Source organism: Cyprinodon variegatus, unplaced genomic scaffold, assembly GCF_000732505.1.
Source record: "Cyprinodon variegatus isolate N-32 unplaced genomic scaffold, C_variegatus-1.0 Scaffold181, whole genome shotgun sequence".
Classification (NCBI taxonomy): Eukaryota; Metazoa; Chordata; class Actinopteri; order Cyprinodontiformes; family Cyprinodontidae; genus Cyprinodon; species Cyprinodon variegatus.
In genome coordinates, this window is record NW_015150634.1 from 236,634 (window position 1) to 257,193 (window position 20,560).

At 39.7% G+C, this 20,560-nt stretch overlaps 1 protein-coding gene across 1 annotated transcript in view; it reads left to right on the forward strand.

Moving 5' to 3' along the window:
• xpo4 (exportin 4) overlaps window positions 1-20,560 on the forward strand; it is an 82,266-nt gene that overhangs the window by 32,201 nt on the left and 29,505 nt on the right. The window contains exons 7-8 of the mRNA XM_015378911.1: window positions 1,505-1,617; window positions 14,715-14,872. Of these exons, the coding sequence (XP_015234397.1) occupies window positions 1,505-1,617; window positions 14,715-14,872 (271 nt within the window). The remainder of the gene's footprint in view (window positions 1-1,504; window positions 1,618-14,714; window positions 14,873-20,560) is intronic.

Consider the following 20,560-nt stretch of genomic DNA (forward strand, 5'->3'; position numbering starts at 1 on the left):
TTGGGAAATCCTTAAATTGATGATAACCAGGGATGGGGAGCCTGAAATGAAGCTATCTTCAGCAATGAAAAACTTTGAGGATAAATAGACTATATGAGAGGGAGGCACAGAGGCCACATCACAGCCTAATATGTATGCTGGTTAAGGTTCTCGGTCAGTCATTCCAAAAAATGAAAATTAAAAACAATCCTCTGGACTTTGTTTCCAACTTTAAAGACCATTGCAAAAACAAGGCTTTGTTGAGCTACTGTATAAAACCTCAAACTTAACGCTTTTCCTGACATTTTGAATAGAAAAAGCTTCCTGGAGGGGAAGCTAAATGTCTTCAAACTTGGAAACCAGAAAAGTCCACTGGATTTTTTTTTTTATTTTCTTTTTTTTTATGCCTAATATGTAAATGCACCAATACTAGCAGTGTGATGCATCTGTTCGGCACCGTAATGATGTAAATATGAGCAACGTTATGTATATAAGATTTATTTATTTTTTGTTCACATCTAAGTGGTTTTCTTTTTTGTTTTATTGCCAATAATTAGTTAGCGGAGCTCTTTGTGTGCAAAGTTGCGTGGGCGTGTGAGCGGCATTCACGCTGGTCTGAAATAGTCGCTGGAAAAAAGATGCTTCTCAGTGAGCATTGTTAAAACCCGCTGTGGGTGTGTTTGTTTCTTCTTTTAAAAGTTTAGAAAAACAGCCGGAAGTGTTGCGGTTGTGTAGTGACACATTGTGGCTTAAGGACAGGCTGGTTGTGGGTGTAGAGAAAGTTAAAATAGCTCCTTACTTCTGTGATTTGGCGACTGAGGGGAGAATTTCTCATCCAGCTGGAAGGGAAACTTTCAGAGGGTTTATTTTTTTTAACTCTACATCTTCAGGTGAAGGAGGAATTCAAGTTGGGAGAACGGACTGAGGGAGGGTTGAAAGTGATGGAAAGACGGCATGGATTTCATCTTGGAAAGCAGTCAGTCGGAAAGCCCCGGCAATTGGCTGAGGAGCCGTGAGAGGAGGGGGGTGTGTTTGAGGGCAGTAAGGAGCCTCGGGCACTTCTCCCAGAAGAGCTCAGCCTCAGATCTTAAGGAAACACAGGAGAGAAAAGTGAGAGCACAGGCAGGGAGGAAGAGGGTGAGTGAGAGGGCAAGGAGCAGAGAGGCTGTCAGGCGAGCGAAGGAAAAGTCAGGGGAAACAAGAAGACACTAGGGTGAGAAAGGAGGAATGATTTAGCTGTGTGGGTAAAAGCTCCTTAAATAAAGAGGTGAGAAAGAAAAGACAACGACATGGAACAGATCAGCAGGGGAGGCTGAGAAAGCTCAGCTCTGTTGTGAAGAAGAGATTGACGGAGGTTAATGAGAGGAAGATCGAGTATCTGTTGTCTGCAGGTTCCCACAAAACCAAGATAACCACTGAGGAAGAGTTGGGTGACGGGAGCCGCTGTTTTTCACTGTACTCCTCCTCTTTCTTCTTCTGCTCCTCCTTTTATTGCTGCTGTCGGCCTTAACCAGCGGCGGATCACTGGGGCGCCACTACATCGCCATGTTCGAGGCCACGCAGAACGTCACGCTGAAGCCTACGGAGTCCTGGAGGGAAGCGCTGCTGGACACCCGTGTCATGGACCTCTTCTTCTCTGTGAGTACCCCAACAGTCCCTCACCTGTTCCATTACACCATTCAATTACACTATAATCTCTGTCCTCTGCATGGACCAGACTCTCTCTGTAGTTTGCATTCAAGTTACTCTGTTTATTTTCCTATAGCCTCAATTTACGTTTTTTTTCTCTCTTATTTCTATTAAATCCTCCATTCTTCCTTTCTTTCCTTATCTCTTCAGAGGGGTTTGTTTGTTTCATGCTGCAAGTCCTGGTTTAACCTTCTCCTTTTTGGGCTTTCTAAGTTTGCTCCTCTTCCGCGGCTTTCCTGAGTGCACCATTAAACAGATTTATAGGTGCTTTGCAGTGGGCTCATGTTACTGTGTTACCGTACAGAAGACCGCCCGGTGAAGCAAATGTGTATTTTAGTGCAGTATGTTTAAAGAGGCAGCCCACGCTGGCCGAGCACACGCTGTGGAACAAACTGGTCAGCTCCTCTTCCATTAAGCATCCGTCCAAACCTCCCAGCTGCCCATCGCCTCCTCTTAACCTTTTAACCGCTTCCAGCCTTATACTTCTTTCAGCTTCTGCTCTGCTTCCTGCTAATGCAGCTGCTATGGGTCCGTTTTTTTGTTTTTCTTCCAGGTCCTATCTTGATTTACTGAACAGAAGGGTTGGTCTCTATTTTGACACGCTGACTTTTAAGTAAGCAGCAGATGAAAGCAGTAGACTCACCTCTTAGTCACAGGTCACTGTGGTTTTATTCATCATCAATAACTGACATCCGGCTTCGGCTGGTTTTAAACAGAAAACCCAATCTTTTACAGACAGTGAAGGCGTCATGCACAGCATCACCTTTGCTGTAGAGGCTGTTTTTAGCTATTTTCAGTGCATTAAGGTGAGATGAAGTACTTGATGTAACGTGTGTATGGTCTGTTTTTTTTTTTTTTTTTTTGAACATTCTTTATTTAAGAATATAATAAATCCAACATATATACAAATGTATCTTCATATATGCAACTACAGAGAACATCAAACCCAAAGGTAGAGGAGAAAAAATAAAATAAATAAATAAAATAAAATGCAATAAAATAAATAGTAGCCAACAGTTCTTAGAGGGGTCTTTAGCTCCCATAAACGGGAGGTGTATATGTCTAGTATACCATAAAAGAGGGAAAATATGAACAACGGGCGCTGATATAATTTTTGTAGCATATGCGGCTCTTTATCTGTGAGGCCATCCGAAGTAGTCAATAGCTGGGCCCACACTTCCAAGAATATGTCCATTTTCACATGAAGTTTTGCTGTTATCTTCTTCATTTTATACAGATTCTTCAACCTTTCTTGCCATTGTTGAAGGGTTTTCCGGGGTTTATTAATGGTGCATTTAAAATATTAAATGGTCAAACCTTGTCAGTTGGGCTGGACGATATAGAAAAAATTGTATCGATTAAAAAAAAAAAAGTTTATATTGATCTATATGGATAATTATTTAAAAGATTCTTGACACTTCCTTCTCAGGTCGATGAAGTGAATTGAGAGGCTGAGGTAGGCGACTTTACCAGAGGTTGTGTCGTGGTTAGACACAGATAACAGTTAGAGAAAAACTTGCAGCCCGGGACTTTGAATAAGGGATCAAGAGTGGTGAGCAACTGTTTGAAGTCAAGTTTTTCGACTGCAGACACCGGCAGCATATCCATCGCTATGTTAGTGCATGAGTGATGTCCTTATGGACGCTTTGCAGAGGCCGACACAACTTGTTCTCCATTGGATGTGAGCGGCTTAGATGATAAAAATAAGTTGGTTGTGTTACCAGACTTTGTTTTTTCCGGTTCCCTGTAAATTTTACAAATCACTGTGGTTTGGTTTCTGTCTGACTTGCTATAACCTAAATATTGCCAAACTGGTGAGCTACTAAAACCCTTCTTTGGGTCAGTTTCCTCCGCCTCTCCTGCTGCAACATCGTCACATGCTCTGTATTGTGGTCTGAGAGGGTGGCGCTTTGTGATGGCATGCCTGAGCTGCGATTGGTTGATGGAAAGTGGTGACTTGCATCAAACTAAATGATAGGCCACAATAAAAAGGAAGGAAAACTGTGTTTCTATATTGAACTTTTAACCATCCTCTTTTTCTATTGCAACACACGGCTATCGATTGATATAGGCTACTATAACAAGAAAAAGAGGAGAAAACCTTAGAGGTTGAAGTAACAAATAATGCTGAAGAATCAAAATCGGGCAGAAGGGATCCTTTTATTCTTATTTCAGTTTTCCCTTCAATAGTTAAAGGCTTTGCATGCAAATTGTGCAACTGAACAGTTTCACCTTCTCGGTTGCGTCAGTAGAAAGAACCTGAGAAAAAAATTGTAAGAGTTGCTAAATTCTGATGTATTTTTTAAGCCTTCAATCAACCAAACCTCAGCAAATGATTGATTTTAACAATCTCCAGTGAAACCAGTTTAGCATGTGAAAAGAACCTGATATTGTTTTTTAATGTTTTTCTTCTTTTTGACCATCAGTGGCCAGTTGGCTCTTACACAATCCCTCTGCAGGGGTCTCTGTGGTGTATTTAAAGAAAAAAACGTAAGGAAAAATGAGTGATCAGAAGAAGAAAGTGCTGCGAGTGAAGCTAAACAATCACTTGAATAAACATTAAGACTTTGAAAAAGATGGAGAAAATCATGTGAATTGAAAGGTTAAATGTACAACTATAGATTTGTAATGTTGATGCTGACCAACGGGTAGAACATCTGCAGATCAAACCTCATTTGAAATAAACCTAAGCCTTAGTAAAACATTTAGTTATTCCCAATAAAACCGATGGAATAATAACAGTTACCAACATATCGGAGCGACATACTCTGTTTTAATGATAGTTTGTGCTTCACATATTCATCTTTTTTTATTCAGTATCATAAGAGGTTCTTGTTTAGTTATATATATTATACTTTTAATAATGTGCAAAGAAACATTTTTATTTTAAAACAGTCTGTTTATAATAAAGCAGGCACAATAAGTAGTTCAAATGATATTTTATGTTTTTTTTAACTCTGCATTTGTTGAAAAAATATTGGCACCTCATGTTTTGAAAGATTTTTTGATAAGAAGAGAAAACTGTTGTTTTAAGAGGATGGTCACTTGTCAATTAATACATTCAATAAGATCAATAAACTTTCGATAAATTGATTAATCAATAGCGTGTTTTCATATAAGTATTATATTTTCTCCTAAAAATATAGAAAAGATGAGATATCATTTCCCAGGAAAAACAAGGAAAAAGATTAAAAACAAACAAAAACCTGAATATTCTTAGCACTTCAGTTCAAACCTGATTTAGTTAAAGTTTAGAGGAAAAGACGCTGCAAAGAATGAGGGGAAAAAGCTTCATTATAAGTCAACAAATGAAGACTGTGATTTGGTTCAAAGGAATTTTCAGGACTGGTTCAGTGGTATGTCTGAAGGAGGAATCAAGTGTCGGCAGTGAAGCATGGTGGTGGCTCAGGCATTCTCTTCAGCTTTTTGTTTCATTTCACATCAAGGTATCCTGCTAAGAATCAAAATCCATTTTTAGTTCTAGTAAACCTTAAACCGGATAAAAGGGACTACTTTAGCTGTCAGGTTTTTAAAAGCCGGACTGGACACCAACTGGATTATGTTTGGCGAGTAAAGATTTTGGTAACGATGACATTAATGCGTCAGAAGTAGCTGATTGTTGTTTGAAGTGACCAGAAGCCTTATTGTCCTGTCTGGGAGTTTGGCTCTGAATAAAAATGTTTGTCATTTTTCCGTCGGTCCTTTTTGCTGCTGGAATCTGCAGGATGTGTTTTGTGTTGGTTTCAGTTTTCAGGCCTCTGGTTTCATCTCTGTCTGTGGTATTTCTAGTAGCTCAACTGTTTGTTTTTGCAAGGCTGCCGACGCGCTGCCAGCTGCCTGTGTGTGTTTGTACCTTTATCTGCGTTGTGTTGGCTACATTTTTACGTCTGCCGGTTTGGATTTGTGTTGCAGAAAGGGTGCGTGTGTGTGTGTGTTGAGTTAAATGGCGTCCTTTGCTGTTTCAGCTGCTGTGTTCCCTCAGCTGTGAGTGTGTCTGTGTTTGATAGATGTGGATAAGTGTCTGTCGAGGGGGTCCTCAGAGGCACGTGCCTTCGGGGTCACAGTCCATTGCCGACCAGTGGCAGGATTACAGCCTGGCCCCTGGATTAGAGGCCCCTGTTAACAACCCCAGTAACCCTACCATAACACACGCGTCCCGTCTCTCCTCCTTAGTGGCTGGGCGTCTGTCAGCCCATAATGTGTGGCTCCTGTGGTCTGTTCTTAGAGCCAAGAAAGGAGCCCTTAGGCCTGCATCTCAAAAACAGCTCTTTAAATAAAACTGATATTCAGGGTCTTTATTGTCATTTATTAGACCGTCTGATGGTCGGCTGTAGTGACCACCGTTCCCCTCCACTGCCACCAGGCAGCTTGTTGTTTTGCATGCGTGGAGCCATAGCAGCACCACTTCTCTCTCCCAACCCTTTGTTGATATGTACTGCGCTCCAGGATGTAGCGGCTGACTGAACTTAATCATTTAGGGAAGGCTGACTTTTAATCGTGCTTATTTTTCATAGCTATTGCAGTTTGCCTTAAAAAAGTCTGGTTCCCTTTATATTTGGTAAGTATGGAGCAAGTTTTATTCCATTATTGTTCAAAGCAAAGAATGTGTGTTTCTGGAATATTTTATTTTTTTTCCAGATCCATTTTCACAAATTAGCATAATTCATACAAACTTTTCAAAATGTAAAGGTTCTAAGAAAAGGAAATGTTGAATAAGTAAGTTGGACTCTTGAACATATATAAATGTTTAAAGCCCCTGTCACACCTTGATGATTTAGACAGTGTATGCCTGACGTACGAAAAATCTGGCAATAATGCTGGCATATGTTGGGTAAGTTATTGGTACGCTTTGTATAAGCTATGAGCATGCGGAAGCACATCGAAATACGGCAAGTACGTCTAGAAATTGACTTATACCAGCATATGCTCATATGTGGGTCATAAGTTGAAAGTAAGTCATTTGATCGTTGACATACGTTAAGTGTAAGTTACTCATAAGTTTTCACCTCTAACTTATACAAAACCTATAAGTAACATGTGAACAATTTATGCGTAAACTATTAAGGACTTATTTCCAACGTTTATCAACGTAATTGACGTGTTCTAGACGGCAGATGAACGTTTTTCTAACTTTCAGCTACAGTATAATGGCACAGTGGCAGCCTTTTGGTATAAAAGGGGAAACCATCAGTACTCCTCCAGACTTCATCGTCATCGTAGGGTGAGTATGAAGGATCCTCCCTGCGTTCATGACCAACAAACTTCCTTGTAGACATGACGCTGAATCTGCGGAGACTACAAACCTGCAAACCATTTTGTTTTTGGCGGGCAACAAACAGCAGCAAGGTTAATACATCGATCAAATACATCTTTTTATGCAGACCGGGCGCATTGTTATCCCCTCAGGACACTGCTGTTAAATCAATTTATGGCTGTTACGCTGTCTTGCGTTATGCATAAGCTAGGCTGTCGTTGGAGATACGCTCTGGACTCACTATAAATACTCTATGCTTACGCCCCAAATAAAAAAAAAAGCATAGAAATTTCAGCATATGCCAGCGTTTTAGGAGATTCCGGGATGCTGGCTAAATCATCAAGGTATGACAGGGCCCTAAGCGTTTGTTTAAAGAGATGACTCAGCAGATTAGTTTAATTAAGCCTTGGATTTATAAAGGAGTTTTTTACTCAACTCGTAGCAGCATCTTTGTTTGTCACTCTTTAGAACTTGGCAAGGAAGCAATTCCTGGATTACTTTTGCTGTGTTTGAAATAGAATAGACGACCTGTCTGGCAAACTGACAATTTTTTAACTAAAGTAGAGCTCCTTGTGTGTTTTATTATTTGTAGAAAAAGGAAGCGTGAAGCCTGAAATGCGGCAAAAGGGGGCCTAATACTTTTGCAACGTACCGTCATATGGGACTGAGATAATGACAAGATGGAAATCCATCCTGGAAAACGGCTCGCCAACAAGGCTGCAACTGAGTAGTAGAAGAGATGATCTAAGATGTTCTTTTTACTATGGCAGTAGACAGAACAGCAGTTTGGTTCTGAGAATCTGAAAGGAGAGAGCAGAAGTACAGATGAGGATGTGAAAAGGAATGAGAAAAACTGGAATTAATTTAAAGCTTAGAGAAAAAAATTTAATCTGCAGAATAAAAAGATGATTATGAGAAACGATGGACCAGATCGCTTAACAGAGATGGAGGGAATTGTGGATGTCCCTTTTAATGGAAGAATGTTTTTAGGATAAATGGTCCATTAGAGATCGGAAAGGTGAAAAAAAAAAAAAAGGCATTTATTTTTCTTTCAAAATAAGTGCAGCACCAACACAGAAAAGTGGGAAGGGGGGAAAAGGCAAGTTGACAAAAAGATCTTCAGCAAACTGAATCGCCTGTAATCAGAGCTTCGACAATGCATTTTTATTTCCGAGTGGTTGGAGAGTGGCAGCATTTTGGAGGAAAATGGTGGATGCAGTACAACCCATCTGGCTAAAGCCACAGAAATAAATGGACCATCACAGTCTGTCCTGTCGCAGTGCAAAAATGCCCATTTCCTTTTCCTTTACAGTCTGAAGTCTCAAGAATTGAAAAACTAAACACTTTGACTATTTGACCAGAACAAGAAAAACAACAACTTTTTATTATGGTTTGACAATAAATAAAAAGTTGTTGTTTGCAGGTTGTACATTATAAAAATATTTATCGCATTAATTTAGTCTAAAAATAATGAAAATATCCATGTTTTCTAGGTTTGGTTTTCCTCTTGTCTCCTTTGAAGGAGAAGCTCAGGCTGATATTATGTGTTTACTCTGCAAACACAATCAGTGAGGAGTGGCAGGACTGATGAGGCTGCAGCAAAGCCCTGCAGACACACAGTAACACAATCTGTGAGTGAGACTGATGGTGGAAAAGACAATAAGTTGGAAGCACAGTGTTGATTTTAAAAAAGAACAGAAAGATGAGCCTCCAGGTCCCCCTGAGGTACCAGACACCAGGCTTTGTCTGCTATAAATATTCACCGCCTCTCTTTCTCTCTTCCTTATTTTCCTCTTCAGTCTCCTTTTCTTCCTCTTTACTGTATAGTCTCTTTTTTTCAGTCTCTGCTTTTATCTCTCCAACATTACAGCGATTCTGCTTCTCAGATAATCCTGTTCCTTTGTTCTTTCTTCCATATTGCCAAGTCTAATTTCAATTCTTTTTTAGAGGCATGTAAACCTTGTTAGGGTTTCCAAATTAAATCCATTCAGATACAAATCTTGTTTTATATAAATGGGAACGAGCTTTCAAAATATCCTTCTTAGATAATGATTAGTTTTGTCTGACCTCTACCTTTAGACTGAAAGTGATCCACAGAAACTACTTTAGAAATCTATGTTAGCCAGTATCTGCCTGGGTTTAGGGCCTTGCTATGACAGTGTTGAGGTTATTCAGATGTTTTCTAAAAATTAGGTGTTATCAGATTTCTTGAAAGAGGCCTTTTATGTCCTGCACACGGTCACTAACCTTAAATTGTACCTTTAATTGCTCCCATAGGAGCAGAACGTGAGGAAGAGAATTAGCCAGGATATAAAAAATGTAACCTCAAAGAAAAAGTTATATTCTATATTGCAGGTGTTAAGGATCAAGATGTTTTTGAAAATATATTATTTACAAATGTACACAAGCAACCCTTCATTCTTTAAGGGTTCTTTTTTTTCCTTTTAGTTTAAAAATGCTATAAAAGGATCTAGCACCAGTTCAATTCAGTTCAGTTTATTTATATAGCGCCAATTCACAACACGTCATCTCAAGGCAGTTTACAGTTCATCAGATCATACAGTCAAATTGATTCAACATTTTTTATCTAAGGAAAACCAGTTGATTGCATTGACTCAAATGCAATCCTTCACACTAAGCATGCTTATAGCGACAGTGGAGAGGAAAAACTCCCTTTTAACAGGAAGAAACCTCCATTAGAACCAGGCTCAGTGTGAGCGGCCATCTGCTGAGGCCGACTGGGGTTCAAGGAGACAGAAGCAGAAGTTAAACATATTGGCCTAAATATGTTGTAATGTTTCGTGATGCAAACCGTAATCAGCCTCTGTTAGAAAGCAGAGCTTTTTGTAGCATAGCTCTGCATTTAGGTTAGCATCTCCTAGCAACTTCTTCAGCCAACTCTTCTCTCTTGCTCCTTTCCGTACTCCTCATCCTCAGTGCCTCTTGTGATTTCTACATACTGATCAGTTTCATCAGTTCAAACTGAAAAGTTTTAATGTTGCTCTTTGTTGTTTTGACTGGATGGAGCTAGCGCTACAGGACCTAAGAAATGTCATTTACCCAACAGTGCATTACAGCGTAAACAAAATATTGTCACACTGCCTTTTCCATGTTCTTTAAATTTATAAAAACTAATTATATATCCCAAAAAACTAGGGATGGGAATCGAAAACTGGTTCCTATTCAGAACTGGTTGTGTGTGTTCCAATTCCATGGCACCGTTTGCGGGCTCGCTTAACGATTTTCTTAACGGTCTCAGGCAGCACTGCCTACTGCTTGATAGCACGACTTACGTCACTTTTTTTATGCAAGTTACGCACACGGCATTCAGTAAGCAAGTACGATGTGACCTCGCGTAAGTCTAGCAAAGCAAAACAAAAAAAATGGCGTCCCATCGGGTAAACCAATCAAAAATTTTGATGTAAAGTGGCAATAACATCCGCGGGAGGAAATGCATCCAACATGCAGAAACACCTGCGCACACATCATGACATACATTTTAACGAATGCTGTGTTTTTGAAGCCTCCGTACAGAAGCTAAAGTTACAACCACCAGAAGGCAACTCTGGTGGTAAGTAGCTAGTTTTTTTTATCACTGGCTGTGCTTAATCTGGTTCCTAGTAAGTCATATGCCATTTCTGGAAATAAACCCATCTCCTACCTCTCTTTGGGGTTATTAAATATGCTACAAAGTTGCTCTACAGTTCAGGGAGCGAGAGAAAGGGGATGCTCGTTTATTTAAATCAGGGTGAGATGAGTTTATTTCCTGAAATTATATGGTAATGCTTTTTCATTAAACGGATGCCTTCTCCGTTAGATTTAGATGACTGTGACGAGACGGGTAGCCTGGCTGCTCAGAGGCTGGCAGCTCCCATTCACTGCCTTATGTTTTAGCAGAGGCAGGCAGAAATAGAATGCCCCAGGCGAAGGTAGCCTAATGTCACCGTGCATTTACCAAGTTCATTGTGTCACAGAATCGATAAGGAAATCGGAATCGTAAAAAAATCTTATCAATTCTCAACCCTACAAAAAATAAATTTTATTTGTTTTAAGTTGGTTTGCGAAGTCTGTTGTACAATTAGCCATGTTAGCTGACGCTCTGTAGCACAGCTTTCATTAGCACTTATCCACATCTTTCAGCATTTACTGTTTGTTTGCCTCGTAGGCAGCAGACCTCCAAACAAGGCCTCTGCTATTGCTTCTAAAACTAAAGAGACCATTTAAAACCTGCTGGCTAGAATTTCTTACTAACCTCCTTGCTACTTGCTAACAGGCTCTTTTTAGCACTTCTGTAGGGACTTGCACATCAGCTTTAGAATATATAAATTGCTCTATATTGTTTCTATCAGAATTAGCCTTTATTAAGATATTTTAATTTCATCCAGAAAGATTGATTTTTCTTTTTTTTTTTCTTTTGGGGCAACACTTATTTATTGTGGCACACCCACTACAAATTTCAAAATAAAAGTCTCCCATTTAGGCTTTAATAAAGCATCTATTGACCTAATAACAGGGAAAACTGTTAACAATTGGAAATGGGTTGTATATCAGGTGTTGTCCATTTCTTAAAGGCAGGAAAGAGGATTCTGTAGTGGAAGATATGTCCAACGGCTGTTTGTGTGTTTTTGAGTCCTGCGCATGCGTCAGTGCCCCCTCTGGGCCCCCTCTGTAGCAAAAGTTCTCTATGCTGGAAACGCCTCTGCCGGTAATTTTGTATTTCGTTTGGAAAAGCAGCAAAATGCCCGGATGCACTTAGCAGGAACACACCGATTCATTGGTGTGTTCTCGCTGCTGCTGATCCAACTTACTACAGAATTAAACATAATTTACCTGTCCAGCAGAAGTTTTCAGACCAAAGAATCCGTTTTCAGATCCATTTGCTCCTTTAGGGATCACCATCTCTGAAAAGAATCTCCTAAACACACACTTAGCCGGCTCCGTTCTCTTCCACTTTCTCTCCTCCATTCAACTACATCGAAAAAAGGCTTTCTTTTCTGGTTAGGTTTGTCAGGATTCTTTTCAGCCTTTGATGCTCCAGTTTACACAAAAGAGTGAACAAATAGCTAAAAAAAAAAAGCCGCAGCAGCAAACAAGAGTACTTTTTCGTGCTTCGGCATAATGGCGGACCTCTAGCCAAGCAGCGCATGAGTTACATTTAGAGCCAAGGTAAATAACATACTTGGGACACGTACGGAAACAAGTAACAAATCCGCTTTCAACAGTAGGCAAAGTAGATTGTCTAAGGTTTTGCAGGCCCCACCACAACCGGATTTTATGAATTCTAAGTTAATTTATTTAACTTTATTATTTTTATTGTGGGGGTGCCAGAATGCCAGCCATCAATTAAGCCATTTTAGATGAATCTGGACACTTAATTACTCAGAGAAATCCTCTTTCATACCTTTAACACCACAACCCTTCTAGACTTTCAAAGTATGACTCCAGGGACTCTACAAAATAAAAGCCTCTAGATGATACACGTATGTTAATTGCAGCATATGGCTAACATTATGACCCAATAATGTCATGCGAAGTGCAGGATGCCCCTCAGTGCTCTAGTGGAAGTACAACCTGATGGCGAATCTTTAGTTTAACAGCAGGTTACTGTGCTGCGACCAGACTAGTCATTTATTTTCACACAACAAGCTTTCATATATGGCATGTTCCCTAATTCTTCCTTCCGTTCCACTCCACGCATGCATGAATACACGCGCAGCATTCAGTGTGTCTAACTATAGTCAAACTCAAGGCGACTGACATTACTGGCATGGTATGGCTCATTCACTGAAGCAGCTGCTTTTCCAGAGCTGGCGCTGTTCAATCTGTTGGCCTTGTGCTGCTCTCCCACTCCTCCCTCTCGCTTTCTTTCTCACTTACTCACCAGTTCCCCTCCTCCTCCTCCTGTCCTCTTGTTGAGCTCTTCCAGAGGATGACTTCACGCTCTGGAAGAGAGCAGCAGCACTGAGGGCTTACAGCGTGGTGGCTATAACACGCTAGCATCTGAGCCGTGTGGCTCATAACCAGCAGGGCAGCACAGCTGTAGATCACAGAGAGAGGAGAGGAGAGGGGAGGAAGAGTGTGGGAACGAAGCAGGAAATAATCTGGAGGGGAGTGAGTGAGCAGGGAGGAAAAGGCTGAAAGTTTGATATCTTCAGTGATGGGGAGCCGACTGAAAATGCACACGCTCCGGATTTATTAGGATGGTTGAAGAAGCAGGAAAAAAGAAAAAAAGTGGACGAATTGGCCGAGAAAGAAGGGAGACATTAGAGGTCTGCACATCTGCAGAGAGCCGTCAGTGGAAACACATGTTGCTGTGATGAGTCGCCGTGGCAGTGCTGCTCCAAACGTGCTCTGTGTCTGTATGAACCCAGCATGCCTCTTCTGCTGTCAGAGCGTGACGGCTCAGCGCGCATCAACGTTTGATGGGAAGCTTCACGCTGCCATGACTCTGTATCAAGCAGATCTTTCTGGTCAGGAGTCGGATCCTTCCTCTGAGAGCATTTGCGTGTCGCTGGGGTCACACTGAAGTCAGAAGCACTCGGATATTTTACAGCGCCTAAGTTTTCTGGCTTGTTTGTTGCACCAGTGAGTATTAAACAAGTCAGATGCACCTTTTGTTCTAAAGCTTTTCTATTTGTGGAGGACCTTTGTGCAAATGCATATATTAATGGATGCAGAGCAGAATAGTTGGGTAATTAAAAATCCACTTAATTTAGGAGAGAAACCTTTTACCCTTTAGGTAAGCAACATTTTTTTTTTCTATAGTAAAACTGAATTTGCTTGAAAAGAAAAGCTTTCATTTGACCAAACTTTCCTTCCTCCAGCAGCAGATAAAAACCCAGATGATGGTCCACTCTCGCCGTTTCCTATTTGTGCTCGATAAACATTGAACAAAGTGCTATAATTTGACTTCTTCAGTTTGCATAAGCCTAATTTGCATTAAAAGCTACAATCTGTTTTGTTTGCATCCGATTGCTGCTAAGTTATAAAATGTTCCTAATCCTAATGAAATAAAATAAATGAAATCGCTACAAAATAATCATCTGGTGAAGAACAAATATAAAATTCTATAGGATCTTAATTTAAAAAAGAAATCAGAACTAGCATTAAGCTCCTGTAAACAAAAAATGAACTGTTCTTAAAGTTTAACTGAAAGTCTTCCACCAGTGTTTTCGCTCCTGTGTCAGCTCTCCCCCGGCCGCCCTTTTTTAAATCTTTCAGTATTTGCTGTTGTCGGCATTAATCCTCGCCGCTGTCACCAGAGATGTTTGAAATTAGCATTCGTCAGTTTTATTAACTCTTGCTTGAAGGTATTTCTGTTGGCTTAAACACGAACCACCTGCTGCTGACCTCATTCTTACGCAAACATTTATAGGCGCAGTGTTTCAAAGATGAGGTTATTGTTGCTTATCCTGTTGATTTGAAAAACAGATTGGGGAAAAAAAAAAAAGATCTTTGATTTGCTGGCTCTTAACTTCTGACCAAGGGATGATTAAAAACAACCTGTTGGAGCAAGTGCAGAGGTTCTGCACACGGAAAAGCAATCACAGCAACATCTACAGCTTCAGTGGCGGCAAGCCTGTTGCATGCACATAGATCTATTCCACTATAGGAAACAAAACCCCCTTACAGGATTTATTTCTTTTAGATTTTCCAGCTAAATTTTTGGTAAGCATATTGCTTTAGGAAGCAGCTAATGAAAAATGTTTGCAGGAATTTTAAGAGTTGACTGATCTGATTCAGGGTATATTGTTATTAATACTAAAGGAGAAATGTCTGCTCTGTTCTGCAGATACACAGGAAGATCCGGGAGGACTCGGACATGGCGCAGGACTCCCTCCAGTGCCTGGCCCAGCTGGCCTCCATGCACGGCCCCATCTTCCCAGACGAGAGCGCCCAGGTCTCCTATCTGGCTCACATGGTGGAGGGGCTCCTCAGTATGATCAATGGGTGAGTGGGAGGCCTCCAGGCTTTCTGTCGCCGTTCATTTAGAAATAATGTGATTTCCTTGTCTTTTCAAGCATTAATTGCTGTTGATATTTAATGATGCATTTATATGTTTGTTTTTGGTCATGGTTTGAAATTTGGGTTTTATGCTGTTGTTTTTTGGGAGAAGCACCATGATAACTCCATGTTGTTTCGACTAGAACAGTTTCTTTCTTCGTCAGTGGCTGTTTTACATTAATGGAGCTTAAATAAAGCTTTATTATGCTGTTGATTAGTGTTCATTTAAAGAACATCTGTAGGTTCCTGCTTCAAAATAGATGCAGAAATCTTTAAGCCTTTATGCAGTTTTTGACCAAATACAGGTTTTGCATCATTTGTTTTGGGGTATTTCTGTTTGTTTTTATTGTTAAAATAAAAATATCTATTAAGTCCAGCTTTGAAGTTTGCTACACACCTTGCTTAATTTTATTCAACCTAGAAAGTTGTTTTCAAACCAAGAAGGAAAAGACAGTGCTATCTTTGAAAAGATAAAAAAAAAATGATAATAATAAACCAATGCAAAAGGAAAAGTATTTTTTTAAATACCATGTCCATGTTGTCATGAGCTTTCCACCTTAACTTTCAGTGTTTGTGGAAGTGGTGTGGCTGCGCCGCGCTTTCTCCCAGGGACACCATTCCACTGAAGTGTTTAGGATCTGGCTTTAAATAGAACAATAAATCAGTAAACTGCTCATTTGTCCTAGCCTAGTAAACTAGCCCCACCCGCCAGCGGCCGAAATCATTGTTGCCTGCGAGTTGTCTAGCCTCGATCAATGCCCCAGGCCCTAGAACTGGTGGGCCAATCACAACGCAGAGATGTGTTTTGAATTTCTGGATGCAAAGCGGGCGGGTTTTTGAGGGCGCGATGACAAAGCTGCATGACCCTGGAGAAAGCACAACAAGGAAGATGGCAACAACTATTGAACAGTTCTCGTTTGACTCAGCTTTGGAATCATTTTTGGAAGGATTAGACTTGGGGTTTTCGTTGAAACATGAGCAGGAAGAGGCTCTACGCTCATTCATTTTTAAGAAGGACGTATTCGCCGTTTTACCGACAGGCTGTTTGTTTGCACTCCCCCACCAGCTTTCTGTCACGCTTACTATATCACAGTCATTTGCGCTCATTGGTCAGAGCATTGGCAAATAGGCACAGACATGGTTTGAAAAACAACAGGTTGTTGTCATCAACAATCTTCCGATGTCTCATTTATCTGGGCCAGACTAAATTACACATTTAATCTCCCATTTAGTCTGGTTTATCAGGCTACATTTCACCAGTACTCCTGTTATCTAATCCCCTTACGTTATTTTTGTTGGATCTGTCATGATCATGAGTGTGTTCTTTCATTTTTTTTACATTTAATGCTCATATTTGACTGTTGACTAACTATCAGCTGTATTTATGACATGAAAGTCCAGAAATTACCCAAATCTGCACTTCTTTAACATGTAAACTAAACTGGATCCACTTTGAGTTTCATCAACTGACTTCCCGCTTAAACGTGGAGTGGATGCGGCAAAAATAGAACAGCCGCATGTTTCCGGACAATCGACCGGCACATTTGGAAAGCTCTAATAGCGTTTGGAATCAAGGGGCCAAAAACTAGACCCTGTTTCTGGACGTCCCAGTCTGGTCTTGTCCAGAGATGTTCGTGATCTAAACACTTTTTTCTGATAAAATGCAGCTTTTTATGACACAAATCATGGTTTTATTTTTGATTTTTCCATTAGTTCCTTAGTTTGAGGAAGCGTTTTAACAGTGAACCGCTGCTTTAATGCAACCTCAAATCTAAAGAGCCACTTTGACCCTTAACCCAGCAAAATTAAACTGGTTTAGAGCCACATTGTTTCATGATCTTTTGAAAAAAGTTTATATCTTTTTTTTTTTTATATATACTCATGAAAATTTTAATCTCTGAAGAGACATACTTTAGGTTTTAATCTAAAGAAAAATAAAAATGAGGAATCGTGCACTTTTTACAATGCAATATCTAAAATGTTTGTAACAAAATAAGTAAAAAATAAGAATCAACCTAATGTCAAAAAAAATAAATGTGAAAAGTTTTATTACTGCAACTTTTTGGTGTTCTGTTGTGCAAAGGTAAATGTAATACCATTGTATCTTGTATTTAATTTAGCCTCTTAACATCCACCGGATCGCCGGCGATCCGTTATGCATATTTACAATAAACACAATACGCTTGATAATAACAATGGTTAAACTTTTACTAATATAGCCATGTTATACATCCTTAGAAAGCTGAGATTCTCCACAATTTAACCTCCAAATTCATTTTATGGACTCTGAGCACCAAAGCACAATTATTAAATATATAGCAGCATGTTAAATCAAAATTTGTAAAATAAACTTTTGACTTCCTACCTTTTGAAGCTATGCTGATGCCATAATATAAATCCAATCTTAGATTGTTTATATTCCATTTGTCCTTAAAGGGTCCACAGATAAAAAAGTAATCCAGCATATTCATAATTACAAACATTCCATGATGAGAAAATCAGGTCATAAAATCCATTTTTTACAATCAGACAAGTTTTATCCTTATCTAATTGGCTAATACTAATCGTCTTGCTAATTACCCTAGCTTTCCCAAATATTAACAATCGATGTTTGGTTTGTTTGTTTTCATCACCTTTCAGTCCGGCTGCTATTGGTTAAGCCCACATGCAATGTTTAGCTGTAGCCAATGAAATCACAAGGGCAAGCAGGGCTCATCTGAATAACGCAGACCAGATATATCGCTGGTCGTAGACGGTGCACAAAGACAGAGCCTGGATTGTTGCACATGTTAGAAAATTCGATTGAAAGTTAGAAAAATTGAAAAAGATTTGCTTGAAAAATGCTTTGTGGCCATCAAAATGCTTCAGTATGATTTTTGTTGTTATTTTTTGTTTTTGTTGGGTAGTCAAATTCTTCTTTAAAGCTATAAGCACAATCTGGCATTATTTGGAGCATTTTGAGAGTTGCTTTAATGGTATTATGATTCAAGTTAGCTTTAATTTGGACATTTTTCTAGATGGATACTGAGCTGAAGTTGAACACTGATCCGCAGAGACCCAGAGCTGCGACTTGCATCGATACCGTTGCTTCTTTTTTACTTTTGAGGTTTTCTTTGACATTTTGACAAGTTGCATTTCTATAAGCAGAAAAGCATCAGCACTGACAGGTGTGGCTGAAGAAACGACCAGCGGGGGCTAATTGAATGCTGCCAGGTGGAGGCAGCCCCCCCATGAAGACCTGAGCTGTTGAACCCTGAATTAGCTTTTCTCTCTAATGTCTGATGCTTTTAAGGTAAAAGCCTTCCTTCTATTGGCTTCCGCCATTAAACCTTCAACAATTACAGTAAGGGCTGATGGAGGTGTATAATGTAATTATTCAATAATGACTTTAGTCTCACAGGCAGCTCAGAAACGGAGGAATTAAAAGTTGATTTTCTTTTTTTTTTTTTTTTTTTTTCTTTTTCTTTTTCTCTTGGTTTGTTTAGGAGGCTTTTAATGCACTATGCTAAAGACGGTCGCATCCAGGCTTTTCATGACAAGGATTTCATGCTATTTGAATTCAGACTCAACAAGCGTCAGAAGCTAACGTCAACAGTAGGAGGGACGCATATTGAACCATTTCAGCTTTATTTACTGAAGGTAATTGGTTGTTGAGTCTCAGTTTTAATGCCCCCCTACTTTTATCATGGGAAACCGTCTTCCAGCTTGGTTACAAATTGAGAACGTAGAGAAACCAGTGATTTATGGTTCCCAGATGCCTCCAAAACCAAATTTATGCCACGTTGGATCAGATTATTATTCTCACTGCTTTTAAACAAAACATGATTAAAAACCCACTCTAAGTTTGTTTTAAACATGGGAAGATATTGTTTTGTTTTATATTGAGCAGTAGTAGTCTGTAATAAAGCTGAGGGGATTGTCTCTCAGATCCAGCTGGAGCGCCGCAGACCTGAAGTTTCTTTGGCGTCGCCTGAGGCAGTCCAAGAAGTGCAAACGCTTCCAGGTCTTTTCTGATGTGTTAACCACTCAAGTTTGTTTGTCAAACGGTTACACAGTTTAGTAGAGATAACACGGTTTCAGGATATTTACTCCAAAGTTTAAAACAAATATTTATACAAGATGATTGCTTTACTTAAAACACAAAATCCACAACTTCTCCTCCTCCTTAAAAAAAAAAAGAAAAATAGGTAAATTCCACTGGTATTACAGTTATAATCAACACTTTTTATTTTTTGACCCATAAACTAGATGCTTTTTACTGTGGTTTAGGAGTTTCCCAATATAACATTTATTTTTTAATAGGATATGATAGCTGTAAGTACAGACAATATGATATCGGCACAAATCAGACATTTTTATTACTTAATTTGTTATGTTGAATGTCAGAAAGGTCTTCAGAAAAACTGTCAAGTTTGAGAACAACTCGGTCATTATTATCATTCAAGTTAAACTAAGCCATGAAAATATTCCACATTTGAATTAAACAAAAAGATAACAGAGTAGAAGACTGTACACTTCTCCATGACAAGTTCTGCTCTCTGCTGCAGCAGTTTGGTTGGACTATCAGTTTCCTTTAAATTTGAGATTTTGGTTGCATAACATATGCAATTGAATCTCTTACCAGGTAGTTTGCTGATATCAGGCCTATTCCCTAAATTTATATCTGATCAGGATATCCCTAGTTTTTAAATACCGTATTTTCCGGACTATAGAGCCAGCTCACTATAAGCCGCGCTTACAACATTTTTTGAAAAAGCGTGAAACGTACATATATAAGCCACACCGGGATATAAGCTGTCGATATCTACAGAACTCTCTCTCACCAAACCTGTAGGGGGAGCTCTACATATAGCCCCTGTAGGGACAAAGAAGAAAGCTAGCTCCCGTTAGCTTCCTGGCTCGCAGCAGCAAGAGCTTCTACTGAAGGATGGGGCTTCGTCAGCTCTTCATTCCGGCTCTGTAGGTGTTGAGCCCAGCGTCTTTATTGGTTCGACAGCTTTAACAGCTGCTGCTGTTACCCTCGGAGGTCAGCTGGTTGCTGCGGTGCTCTCAACTTGGAACATTTTTTTATTTTTTTATTACGCATTAAATCAGTAAACGGGCCATATAGAGACGCTTAATAATATGTTCTCACATCAAATGATCCTAAAAATTTACTTTTATTGAACAACGGCAAGAGAAAAGAAAACTGTTAACTGTCAATGGAGCGCTCCATTGGAATCTGCTGCTGCCGCAGTGCATGCTGGGACAGCAGTCAATCTCAGGAATAGATAGGTCTGCTCTGGTTCATGCTGGGTGAATAGGTAGGGGCGAGAACAACATCCAGAGACTTTTTTCGTACTCAGTCTGCTGTCCTTTTGAATTGGAACAGCAATAGAGATGAGGCTGATCTGACATTTCACGAGCACATGAGAAAGCACAAGTACACGTACTGAAAAACAGCCTTGTTCACAGTCTTCCTGCTGCTAGCATGTTCTTTAGCTAATGAAAATTAGCTCCTTATTCTTTCATTTCCAACTTTGACTTCCCCCTCTGGCGGTAAGCAAAACTCAACAGAAAAGCTTCACTTTTTTATAAGCTGCATGGTTCAAAGCGTGGGAAAAAAGTAGCAGCTTATAGTCTGGAAAATATAGT